The sequence below is a fragment of the Pipistrellus hanaki genome (assembly GCF_964339955.1).
Source record: "Pipistrellus hanaki genome assembly, chromosome: 15".
In the NCBI taxonomy this organism is placed as follows: domain Eukaryota; kingdom Metazoa; phylum Chordata; class Mammalia; order Chiroptera; family Vespertilionidae; genus Pipistrellus; species Pipistrellus hanaki.
Window position 1 is genome coordinate 47,106,503 of NC_140517.1, and position 12,610 is coordinate 47,119,112.

Sequence of the window (12,610 nt, forward strand, 5' to 3'; positions counted from 1 at the left end):
GCCTATACTATATTGTTTTTTTTGTTTGTTTGTTTCTTTTTTCATTCAACACCAGGTAGCATTCACATTCTTCCATGACAACTCTGCATAATCATTATCCCAAACAGTTTCACGAGTGTCCTGACCTCCACCCATTTATTGTTTAACACAAACAATCCAATCACTTGTGACATGGTCAGCGTTGTCTCCTTCTTGCTTTGATAAATAGTGTTTTGATGCAGTCAAACCTCGCCCACCCACGTTTCGGCTTTAACTAGACTAGATGGAATATGATGCAGAAATCTCTTTAGAAAAACAAACAAACATATATTTTATTGATTTTTTACAGAGAAGAAGGGAAAGGAAGAGAGAGTTGGAAACATCGATGAGAGAGAAACTTAGATCAACTGCCATCTGCACACCCCCTACTGGGGATGTGCCCACAACCAAGGTACATGCCCTTGACCAGAATTGAACCTGGGACTTTTCAGTCCACAGGCCTACTCTCTATCCACTGAGCCAAACCAGTTTGGGATATTCTTGACATTTTATTATGACTTTGATAGACAGTCAAGTCACACATGTTTGTAAGTCATGGATGCCTTTATTTAATTTAATTTAATTTAATTTAATTTTATTTTATTTTATTTTATTTTATTTTTGTGAAGTAATTGTTTTAGGGCATAGGGAAGGAGAGGTGGCAGAATGGAGGGTTTAGGCATGCTCTCTCATGGTTTCGGTAATCCAGTGGTGGTACGCACACACGCGGGTGTAGAAGGTTGGGACGTAGGGCGGTTGACAAGGGAAATTTCCTATGGACACCAGGCCTTGCAGGGAACCTTCGCACATCAGTGGGCTCCCGGAGTCACCCTGGAGGGAGGAGAGCTGGTGAGCTTCGGTGCCAGAGCAGCCATCCCTGAGGTCTCCTATACCTTGTGATGATCACTTCTGTCCTGCCAAAAGAGAGACTTCCACCCTGGCCAATGGGAATAGACGCATGATCTCTGTAGACCAATGGCAGAGCAGGAATAGATGCTATCAGGAAGATGACCAACCAGGTTTTCTGAAGACATGGGCTTGAGTCCCGGCCAATCAGAGGGAGGGGGCGGGGCTGGCAGGGTGTCAGAGCCCCATTTAGTTCCCATAGGAAGGGAAACAAAATAAAGTGAGGTGTTAAGAGGGATGAGGGGAGATAATTCTCAGAGACAAGAGGGGGTTACAGAGAGAGGAAGGGGAGACAAAGTGAAGTAGTGTCCTTCTTTCCCCAGAGCCAGGACCAGGTACAAAGACATATAAGCAAGCCAGACACTAGCTCTGGGCACAACATCTCATTGATTGCAATGAGCATTTTAATGCAATGCCTTAGAAATCAAATTTACTAGGGGAAAAAAATGATTCTTATAAGTATGTTTCCAGTAGGACATGATCTCACTCATCTAGGGGAAATGGTGAACAACATAGGCTCAGGAAGAAGAACAGACCCAGAGATGAGGAGCCATGGGTCAGACTGTTGGACCTCAAAGAGAGGGTGGGGATAAAAGAGAGAGATCAACCAAAGGACTTGTGTGCACACATATGAGCCTAACCAGTGGTCAAGGACAATAGGAGGGTGGGGGTATGAGTGGTGGTGGTGGTGGGGGATTGGAGGGGGGGGGGGTTGAGGATAAATATGTGAGTCCTTAATTAATAAAGAAATTAATTTTAAAAAAGTATGCTTGTTGTCAGTGTCTTGCTGCCCTTACCTTCATTTTAGCCCCCCCCCTTTTTCCCCCCAACTCATGTTAGGGTCTTTGCACCCACCCCAAGGAAACGCCAGTCCCCATGGGCTCCCACCCTGACCCAGGCAGAGAACAGAAGAGAGAGAGCCAGGGAAGTGGGCCTGGTAAGGGGTCCGGGAAGGCCTAGCACCAGGGTCAGGCACCCCCGTTCCCCCTGGACACTGGATGGAGGGGAAGCAGGACCCAGGGCAGAGGAGGAGGGGACTCACTTTACAGACGGAGGACCTTCTGTCAGGAGGAGCAGCACAGAGCATGAACCTCCTCCTCATGTTCGGCAAAAGCTTCCTGCATTCCTTGTTGGAGAGGATGCTGGCTTTGGTGCACATGAGCTGCGATGAGTTTCTCACTGTTGGCCAAGTAAAGGGGGCAATCAGAGGCTGGGGTGGCTGGGCCCCTGGGTGCTGATAAAAGAGTGTGTGTGGCTGAAACCGGTTTGGCTTAGTGGTTAGAGCATTGGCCTGTGGACTGAAAGGTCCCAGGTTCAATTCTATTTAAGGGCATGTACCTTGGTTTCAGGCACATCCCCAGTAGGGTGTGTGCAGGAGGCAGCTGATCAATGTTTCTCTCTCATTGATGTTTCCAACTCTCTATCCCTCTCCCTTCCTCTCTAGAACAAATCAATAAAATATATTAAAAAGATAAAAAGAACTGACTGTTGTTCTTGGACCCCTGAGTCCAGAAGATGGAGGTTTGGGATTCAGGGATTAAGTGTTAAGGGAAAGAGGGTCTACACTAGAATCCCCAGTCTACTGGGAACAGGCCTGGTTACTTGGACTACAGGGTCTGGCTGAGGGAGAAGGGGCGAGTGGGTCAGGGATCTTGGGTTTGTTACCTGTGTTCTGTGTCCTAGATAAAAAAAAAAAAGGGAGCTGGAAACTGGGGTATGCCTGGCTCTCAGGGGCAGCCTTACCTACATGTGTGGTGGTGGTGCCCCAGCCTGAGACAGTACAACTGGTCCCAGCTGGTTTGCAGCTGGAGGGCACATCGATTGTCCTCACAGTGGACGAGAGCATGGCTGGGCTGCTCAGCTTCACAAGCATGATGTCATGGACTTGCCTGGCAAAGTCAAACTGGGGGTGGATGAAGGTCTGTGTGGCTCTGATCCTCTGGGCGTTTGGGTCAACCAGAAGGTCACTGCCCATTTGCACCATGTATTCACTTGGAGGGGAAAAAAAAAGCAGCTTTTAGACCCTGTGACTGGGTATGGCAGTGGTCAGCAAACTCATTAGTCAACAGAGTCAAATGTCAACAGGACACCGATGGAAATTTCTTTGAAAGCTAATTTAAAAAAACCCCAAAAAACTAAAGCTTCTTCTAATGCCACTTCTTCAAAATAGACTCCCCTGGGCCATGGTGTTTTGTGGAAGAGCCACACTCAAGGAGCCAAGGAGCCTCATGTGGCTCGCGAGCCACGGTTTGCCCACCCTTGGGGTAGGGGAAACACAGACCCAGAATGAGGGGGACAGAGACCTAGAGGCTGAAGGAGAGACACATAGAGACAAACGAAGACCTAGAGAGAGAGACACCCAGAGTGTGAAACAGTCCCCTTTGCCCCCCTGCCGCTTACCTCTCGTGGCAGTGGGCGACGGTGAGCACCCAGCTCCTGTGGATCAGCACCCCTGCACACTCGATCCCATGGTCCATGAACAGGGCCACCTGCCAAGGTTGGGCTCCTCTTGGGCATAGAACTCCACTAATGATCCTTTCCCCGTTGCCGTGGGCTGAATGGAGATATGGAGGAAGCATGGGCAGCAGGCATCAGGCGATGGATGCCCAGAGACAGTGCTGGGGAGAGACAGACAGACAGACAGACAGAGCGGCGTGCAGAAGGGCAGAGGCAAGCACGGAGCACAGAGCTGAGACAGCTGCAGATGGAGATGGAGAGCAACGGGGGGAGCCTGCTCAGAATCCCAGGGCAGGGCAGTTTCTGATGAGAGAGACATGGAGGGTGGGGAGCAGCCTGGAGGGCACCCAGAGCCCAGGAGTCAGGAGGGAACAGGATGGAAGGGGCCACAGCCCAGGGGTGGAGTCTCCATGGGAGGAGGCTGCTTCTGGGGAGGGTCCAGATTCAGGGGCTCCTTGGAGAAGAGGGGGCTCTGCAGATGAAAGTGGCAGACTGTGAGGTCCAGGGGCAAGGTCAGGACTTTCAGGCTGGTCCTCACCTGCTTCTGCAGCAGATCCCAGGGCTAAGGACAGCAGTAGGAGCAGCAGGGGCTGGAGCAGGGGACCTGCCATGTGTCCTGTCTGAGCCTCTCTGACTGCCACAGAGGAAGGGCCTCTTCTGCTGGGGCTGGAAAGACAGAGAGTTCAGGAAGCAGGAACATTGTAAATTACTTTGTTTGTCCATGACTATAAATAAGACATCAGCTTTGCAGTCTGGACCATTCTGTGGCCTCAGCCAGGCACAGAAGATGCATCTAGACACAGCTTATTCTCTTTGTCTGTCTTTTCTTCATCCTTCACCAGCCCTCAGTCAGGCTTGCCAAACCCTTGGCTGTGCTGACATGACTTAGGCTGAAACCAAATTCAGGTCGCCAGGAGGCTATTAATGATATAAGCTTCCTCCTCCCCCCGCCCCTGCCTGCACCTAGGCAAGAATCCCACATCCTAGCCATGCCTTGCCCTTGGGTTTAGCCCCAAGACCCATTCCTAAAAGCCCCCTCCCATCTCAACTCTATTCCCCATGCCCTCAGACTTACCTCCTGGACCTATGCCTGGTGACTCATTGGTAACTCCTGTTCTCTCTCACCTTAGAAATGGCACCTGACTGTGCTGCCAGCTGTGTTTGCCCCGGCGGGTCCCAAACACTGATCTCCAACCTTCTTGTTTAGCACCTTTGTGTTCTGACGGCCTATATTTTCTGATTCCTGGATTCACTTACCCCTTCTCCAAGGACAGCTCTCTACTTCTTGGAAAGCTGTCTTGGTTGGATTCCTTATCACGTCCCGTGTGGTTCAGGGATCCTGTTCAGTGTCTGGTTTCTGGAGGAGGCCGCACACAAATGAATAGAGACTGGAAAAGAGTTAATTTAGGAAAATGGGGGGCCAGGCGGGAGTCCACCTCTCTGGGGAGGACTGCCCACTGCTCTGGCCTTTGCTATCCCTTTTTATTGAGGCTATGGGAAACACCCATATCCTTTAGGCAGGAAATTCCAATAGTAGACAATCAGCAAGAATTCACAGATGATTAACAGGTGGAGGTTGTTTTAACTACCAAAGTGTCAACTAAACAATGAGTGATTAGCTCCGACCATTTGGAGCAGTTAAGGTTGGCCAGCCTCCCTGATTCCCTTTTCACATTTCACTACTAGTGACAATTAGGCTTCTATAGACGCTCTCACCCATTGGGATGGATGCATGACCCAGGCTAAGGTGTGGCCTCTGCCCTGGAAATGGTGATGGAATCGAGGGAGGGAGCTCTGTTCAAGCTGGAGGCTAGAAGAACATCTTTCTATGGAAGGTAGAATGAGATCCACCAGAGAAGGAGAGATATTCTGAGCCGCGAGATGAAACAGCTGACACATGTGGGAGAGAGACAGACACACACACACACACACACACAGAGTGACACACACACACAGAGTGACACACACACACACACACACACACACACACACACACACACAGAGTGTCTCAGGAGAAAGAAATAGATTGGACTAGCTTCTCTGGGATCCATGCCACCTCCTCTGACGCCATGCAGTGGTGGGGAAACTGCGGCTCTTTAGCCACATGCGGCTCTTTGGCCCCTTGAGTGTGGCTCTTCCACAAAATACCACAGCCTGGGCGAGTCTATGTTTAAGAAGTGGCGTTAGAAGAAGCTTCAGTTTAAAAAATGTGGCTCTCAAAAGAAATTCCAATCATTGTCCTGCTGGCATTTGGCTCTGTGGACTAATGAGTTTGCCAACCACTGCCCTAATGAACTGTGATAGGGCCATGCCTGACACTGGTGAGTTCTGTGTCTCTGTCCCCACTTTAACTGTGCCAAGGCTGGGTGTCAGAGAAGTGATAATTCTTCTTTTTTGATAGATCCTCCCTTCCTCCAACTGATGGACGGAGAATGAGTTAAACTCCACCTGCAGCCGGATGTTCCTGAGCCCTGAACCACCAATCAGCACCTGTCAAATACCCTAATCCCTGATTCCTAAGTCCCTAGGTCCCTAATCATGTTCTTTACAAGAAACCACCAATCAATGTGTGCTGAGTGCCCTAAGCCCTGTCCCCTCTTTTCCCTCCCCTTAAAAGGTGCTTGTACCCCTGCCCTTGCTCTCTTTTCACATCCCATTTGCTCTCTGATAAAGAAGGCATTTACCTCCTCTCTCCATTCTCTCTCTCTCTCTCTCTCTCTCTCTCTCTCTCTCTCTCTCTCTCTCTCTCTCTCTCTCATTTTACAAACGGGGAATGTTAAGGAGAAACACAGATCAATTGGGGCCAGGAAACAGGCTGAGGCTCAGCATCAGATGCTTTTTCCTTTCCCACCTTCCTCTCTGAAGTTCTCCTCTCCCAACCTTAGCTCTCCAGCGGTCCCCACCCATATTTTTCAGACCATAGAAGTGCGCAGGCACAGAGAGGGGAACAGAAGGCAGGAGGCACCCAGGACTCCATTCACAGGCAGTCTAGTACCTGCTCTTCCTTCAGTGCACATTTCCTTGTACACCGGGAGAATCATATGCCTAGACTACATTTTGTTTTTGTTTCTTTTTTCATTCAACACATTCCTGCATGACAACTTTGCGTAATCCTTATCCCGAACAGTTTCATGAGTGTCCTCACCTCCACCCGTTTATTGTTTAACACAAACAACCCAATCATTTGGGACATGGTCAGTGTTGTCTCTCTCTTGCTCTGACAAATAGTGTTGTGATGCAGTCCAACCTCGCCCACCCATGTTTCGGCTTTACTAGAACAACTAGATGGAAAGTGATGCAGAAATCTCTTTAAAAAAATATTTTATTGATTTTTTACAGAGAGGAAGGGAGAGAAATAGAGAGGTAGCAACACTGATGAAAGGGAAACATGGACCAGCTGCCTCTTGCACACTCCTTACTGGCAATGTGCCTGAAACCAAGGTACAAGCCCTTGACCTGAATCGAATCTGGGACCGTTGAGTCCAAAGGCCGATGCTCTATCCACTGAGCCAAACAGGTTCGGGCTGCAAAAATCTCTGGATGAACCTCCCTTTCACAAAACATGTAGCAACCCACAGTTCCAGTGATGGAAACTGTGGGTCTTACCACTTTATTATTTATTTATTTATTTATTTATTTATTTATTTATTTATTTATTTATTTTACCAGTCCCGGGGTTTTCAGGTTCTGTGTTCTGCTTATAGATTTTTGATAATTGTAGTGTTCAGTTAGAATATTGTTGACATTTTATTTATTTTTTAAAAATATATACTTTATTGATGTTTTACAGAGTGGAAGGGAGAGAGAGGGAGAGAGAGTTGGAAACATCGATGAGAGAGAAACATCCATCAGCTGCCTCCTGCACACCCCCCTACTGCGGATGTGCCCACAATCAAGGTACATGCCCTTGACCAGAATTAAACCTGGGACCTTTCAGTCTGTAGGCCTATGCTCTGTCCACTAAGCCGAACTGGTTGGGGCTATTGTTGACATTTTATTATGACTTTGATAGACAGTCAAGTCACACGTGTCTGTAAGTCATGGATGCCTTTATTTAATTTTTTTTTTAAAGTAACTGTTCTGGGGCATAGGGATGGAGAGATGGCAGTATAGAGGGATTAGGAATGCGTTTTCATGGTATCGCTAATCCATTGGTGGTACGCGCATATACGCGTGTAGAAGTTTGGGACGAAGGGCGGTCGACAAGGGACATTTCCAGTGGACACTAGGCCTTGCAGGGAACCTTCGCACATCAGTGGGCTCCCCGAGTCACCCTGGAGGGGAGAGAGCAGGTGAGCTTCCGCCTCAGAGCAGCCATCCCTGAGGTCTCTTAACCCTTGTGGTGATCCAGTCTCTGTCCTGCCAGAAGCAGCCTTCCACCCTGGCCAATGAGAAGAGACGCATGGTCTCTGAAGACCAATGGCAGAGCAGGAATGGATGCTATCATGGAGATGACCAATCAGGATTTCTGAAGACATGGGCTTGAGTCCTGGCCAATCAGAGGAAGGGGGCGGGGCTTGCAGGGTGTCAGAGCCCCATTTAGTTCCCATGGGAAGGGAAACAAAATGAAGTGAGGTGTTAAGAGGGATGAGGGGAGATAATTTTTCAGATACAAGAGGGAGTTACAGAGACGTGGAAGGGGAGACAAAGAGGAGAAGTAGGCTCCTTCTTTCCCCAGAGCCAGGACCAGGAACAAAGACATATAAGCAAGCCAGACACTAGCTCTGGGCACAACATCTCATTGAGTATTTTAATGCAATGCCTTAGAAATCAAATTTACTAGGGAAAAAAATTGATTCTTATAAGTATGTTTCCAGTAGGACATGATCTCACTCATCTAGGGGAAATGGTGAGCAACATAGATTGATGAACAAGAACAGACCCAGAGATAAGGAGCCAGAGATATGGGTCAGAGGGTTAGACCTCCAAGGGAGGGTGGGGAATAAAAGGGAGAGATCTACCAAAGAACTTGTGTGCACACATATGAGCCTAACCAGTGGTCAAGGACAATAGGGGGTTGGAGGCATGAGTGGGGGGAGGGGAGTGGGGGATTGGAATGGGAGGTTGAGGACAAATAGGTGATACCTTAATCAATAAAGAAATTAGTTTTAAAAAATGTTTGCTTGTAGTCAGAGTCTCACTGCCCTTGCCTTCATTTTAGCCCCCCTCTTTTTCCAACTCACATTAGGGTCTTTGAGCCCACCCCAAGGCCACTCTGGCCCCCGTGGGCTCCCACCCTGACCCAGGCAGAGAATGGAGGAGAGAGAGCCTGGTGAGGGGTGAGGGAAGGCTCAGCACCAGGGTCAGTCCCCCTTGTCCCCCTTCCCACCAGACACGGGATGGAGGGGAAGCAGGACCCAGGGCAGGGGAAGAGGGGACTCACTTTACAGACGGAGGACCTTCTGTCAGGAGGAGCAGCACAGAGCATGAACCTCCTCCGCATGTTCGGCAAAAGCTTCCTGCATTCCTTGTTGGAGAGGATGCTGGCTTGGGTGCACATGAGCTGCGTAGTGTTTCTCACTGTTGGGGAAGTTAGGGGATCGGTCAGAGGCTGGGGTGGCTGGACCCCTGGGTGCTAGTACAAGAGTGGGGGAGCGAGAGGTTCTGGATGACGAATAAAGAGAATCCAGGTGACTCCATGCTCTGGTCATGAACTAGGCCCCAGCGATGGAACTCCTGGATTGGAGCGAATAGGGCCTGGGGGGCCAAGCCTTAGGGGCCTGAGGGTGAAGGAGGCCGGGGCTCTTGTTTCTATAGATTTTAGAAGGAGGTGGCTGGGAGCCAGAGGTTGTGTGTGTGAGAGCCCGGAGGGTGCTGGGGGCCTGGATCTTTGGGTCTGAGGAAGTGCCTGTGTGCAGGGACTCTTGTGTCTGATGGAGGCAGGGGCTGGGTCCTGGACATTAAAAATCTGGAGATGCAACTGAGAAACAGCCATACTGGGTGAAGAGGTGACTGGGGCCCTGACCGGTTTGGCTCAGTGGATAGAGTGTCGGCCTGTGGACTCAGTGGTCCCAGGTTTGATTCCAGTCAAGGGCATTTACCTAGGTTGCAGGCACATCCTCAGTAGGGCTAGTGCAGGAGGCAGCTGATTGATTTTTCTCTCTCATTGATGTTTCTAACTCTTTATCCCTCTCCCTTCCTCTCTGTAACAAATCAATAAAATATATTAAACACAAAACAAAACAAAAGATAGAGGTAACTGGGGTTCTTGGACCCCTGGCTCCAGAAGATGGAGGTTTGGGATCAGGGATTATGGGTAAAGGGAAAGAGGGTCTATGGTAGAGTCCTCAGTCTGCTGGGAACAGGCCTTGTGACTTGGACTCCTGGGTCTGGCTCAGTTCTGGCTGAGGGAGGTGGGGCGTGTGGGTCTGGGATCTTGGGTTTGTTACGTGTGTCCTGTGTCTTAGGAAAAAAAAGGGAGCTGTGGGCTGGGGTATTCCTGGCTCATGGGGGCAGCCTTACCCACTTGTGTGGTGGTGGTGGTGCCCCAGCCCGAGACGGTACAGCTGGTCCCGGCTGTTTGGCACCTGGAGGGCAGGTCAATTGTCCTCACGGTGGACGAGAGTGTGGCCGGGCTGCTCAGCTTCACGAGCATGATGTCATGGATTTGCCAGATTTTGTCAAAGTGGGGGTGGACGAAGGTCTGTGTGGCCCTGATCCTCTGGGCTTTTGGATCAGCCAGAAGGTCACTGCCCATTTGCACGGTGTATTCACTTTGGGGGGGGGGAAAGAAAAAACAGCAGCATTGAGACCCTGTGACTGAGTTCAGCAGTAGTCATCAAACCCATTAGTCACCAGAGCCAAATGTCAACAGGACGATTGAAATTTCTTTGGAGAGCCACATTTTTTAAACTGAAGCTTCTTCTAATACCACTTCTTCGACATAGACTCGCCCGGTCCGTGGTGTTTTGTGGAAGAGCCACACTCAAGGGGCCAAAGAGCCACATGTGGCTTCTGAGCCACCGTTTGCCAACCATTGGGGTAGGGGAACACAGACCCAGAAAGAGGAGGACAGAGCACGGGAGTGGGGTTGACAGTAACCTAGAGGGTGAAGGAGAGACACATAGAGACAAACAAAGACCAAGAGAGAGAGAAAGAGAGAGAGAGAAAGGCAGGGACAGACAGAGAAACGGAGTTCCTGTGGTCCCCCCCCTGCCACGTACCTCTTGTGGCAGTGGGCGACGGTGAGCACCCAGCTTCTGTGGATCAGCACCCCTGCACACTGGATCCCATCGTCCGTGAACAGGGCCACCTGCCAGGGATGGGCACCTCTTGGACATACAGCTCCATTAATAATCCTTTCCTCATTGCCCTGGGCTGGATGGAGACAAGGAGAAAGCATGGGCAGCAGGCATCAAGGGATGGATGCCCAGAGACAGGCAGACAGAGCGGCGTGGAGAAGGACAGAGGCAGGCACGGAGCACAGGGCAGATACAGTTGCAGATGAAGATGGAGGGAGACTGGGGGGTCCTGCTCAGAAACCCAGGGCAGCCGCTGGTCTGGAGGCAATCCCAGCTTCTGATGAGAGAGACACGGAAGGCGGGGAGCAGCTTGGAGGGCACCCAGAGCCCGGGAGTCAGGAGGGAGCAGGAAGAAAGGGGCCACAGCCCAGGGGTGGAGTCTCCATTGGACGAGGCTGCTGCAGGGGAGGGTCCTGACTTGGGGGATCCTTGGAGAAGAGGGGGCTCTGGAGAGGGGAGGTGGGGGACTGTGAGGCTCGGGGTCAGGGTCAGGACTCCCAGGCCAGTCCTCACCTGCTTGTCCAGCAGATCCCAGGGCTAAGGACAGCAGTAGGAGCAGCAGGGACCGGAGCAGAGGACTTGCCATGTGTCCTGTCTGAGCCTCTGTGGCTGCCACGGAGGAAGGGCCTCTTCTGCTGGGGCTGGAAAGACGGAGAGTTCCGGAAGCAGGACTCCTGGCCTCTGGGTCTTTTCTCTTCGCTCAGACTCAGCAGCCCCCACCTTCCCTTCAGACCCAGGAGTTCCCACCTCTTCCCTCAGACCCATCAGCCCCAGTCTGCACCCTCCTCCTCCCTCAGACCCAGGAGCCCCAGTCTGCACTCACCATCTCCCTCAGACCCAGGAGTCCCAGTCTGCACCCACCTCCTCCCTCAGACCCAGAAGCCCATTTTCTCAAATCCATCTCAGTTCCCAGATTTCGTTTCACTCTGAACCCAGAAATCTGAACCCCCCAATTCCTTATCACAATTTCTTTGTAGGTTAAAGACCAAAGAGTCCAGACCTCCAGCCCCTCCTTATCAGACCCAGAAGTGCAGGCCTCCGACCCTCCCTCACGTAGGAGCTAGAGCTCTCTGTCCAGCCAGACACAACTGCCTCCCCACAGAGGCAACTTTCCTCACCTGGGATGGGCTCCAGAGTGGGCTGGAAGTCAGCCGTGTCCAGCCCTGTGCAGAGTGGCCCTCTTATAGCACACCTGCCCCACCCCAACCCCCACGGGACCTGGAATTCAGATGCAATTAGTGTCCCTGGAATTCTGGGTTACACTTCTCCCTGCACTTGCTCCTTGGAATCCCAGAGGCAGCTATAGCCATCGGCCTGCACTGCCTCCACCCTCACTCCCCAGGATGGGGTGGGACTGTGCCCAGGGGTCTGGCCCCAGCACATTCTAGCGCCTCTGTTCTCAGTGGCAGGTGCCACAGGAGGGACCAGTGCTGTGCTGAGGGGCAGGAGTGGGCATCAAGGACCTGCACAGCTCAGAGTGGATTTTGTTCTGGGTCCTCCTCTGGGACCATCTTTCTTTCTTTCTTTCTTTCTTTCTTTCTTTCTTTCTTTCTTTCTTTCCTCCTTTCCTCCTTTCCTCCTTTCCTCCTTTCCTCCTTTTCTCTTTCCTTCCTCCCTCCCTCCCTCTTTTCCTTTCTCTCTCTCTCTCTCTCTCTCTCTCTCTCTCTCTCTCTCTCTCTCTCTCTCTCTCTCATTTTTCGTTGTTGTTGTTGTTAATCCTCACCCAAGGATATTTTTCCATCAGTGAGGATCTTTTTAGAGAGAGGGGAAGTCAGAGAGAAACATCGATGTGAGAGAAAGACATCAATTGGTTGCCTCCTGAACGTGCCTTGACCAGGGCCTGGGCCAGGGAGGAGCTTGCAACCAAGGTACGTGCTCTTGACCAGAATCAAACCTGGGGCCCTTTAGTCCATAGGCCAATGCTCAATACACTGAGCCAAACCCGCTAGGTTGTCTAGGATCATTTTTTTTCTCACTCTCATTCCCTC

At 50.9% G+C, this 12,610-nt stretch overlaps 2 protein-coding genes across 3 annotated transcripts; both read right to left on the minus strand.

Moving 5' to 3' along the window:
- Window positions 1-288: 288 nt before the first annotated feature.
- Window positions 289-4,837, minus strand: LOC311633493 (kallikrein-7-like). The gene is made up of 6 exons (XM_084906254.1): window positions 4,639-4,837; window positions 3,920-4,047; window positions 3,325-3,478; window positions 2,668-2,915; window positions 1,967-2,103; window positions 289-849 (listed from the first exon to the last, which is right to left on the minus strand). Exons 2-6 carry the CDS (start codon window positions 3,990-3,992, stop codon window positions 694-696), a joined length of 768 nt encoding a protein of 255 aa, XP_084762380.1. The 5' UTR covers window positions 3,993-4,047; window positions 4,639-4,837; the 3' UTR covers window positions 289-693.
- A 2,271-nt stretch (window positions 4,838-7,108) lies between these two features.
- LOC311633489 (kallikrein-7-like) lies at window positions 7,109-11,780 on the minus strand. 2 transcript variants are annotated; one of them, XM_084906243.1, is made up of 6 exons: window positions 11,741-11,780; window positions 11,136-11,263; window positions 10,545-10,698; window positions 9,844-10,094; window positions 8,765-8,901; window positions 7,109-7,655 (listed from the first exon to the last, which is right to left on the minus strand). In XM_084906243.1, the coding sequence occupies exons 2-6, from the start codon at window positions 11,206-11,208 to the stop codon at window positions 7,500-7,502; spliced, it is 771 nt and encodes a 256-aa protein (XP_084762369.1). In that variant the 5' UTR covers window positions 11,209-11,263; window positions 11,741-11,780; the 3' UTR covers window positions 7,109-7,499. The 2 variants fall into 2 exon arrangements, with proteins under 2 accessions (XP_084762369.1, XP_084762370.1); XM_084906244.1 differs by lacking the exon at window positions 11,741-11,780 and adding an exon at window positions 11,623-11,736 and having other exon boundaries at window positions 7,142-7,655.
- Window positions 11,781-12,610: the final 830 nt, after the last annotated feature.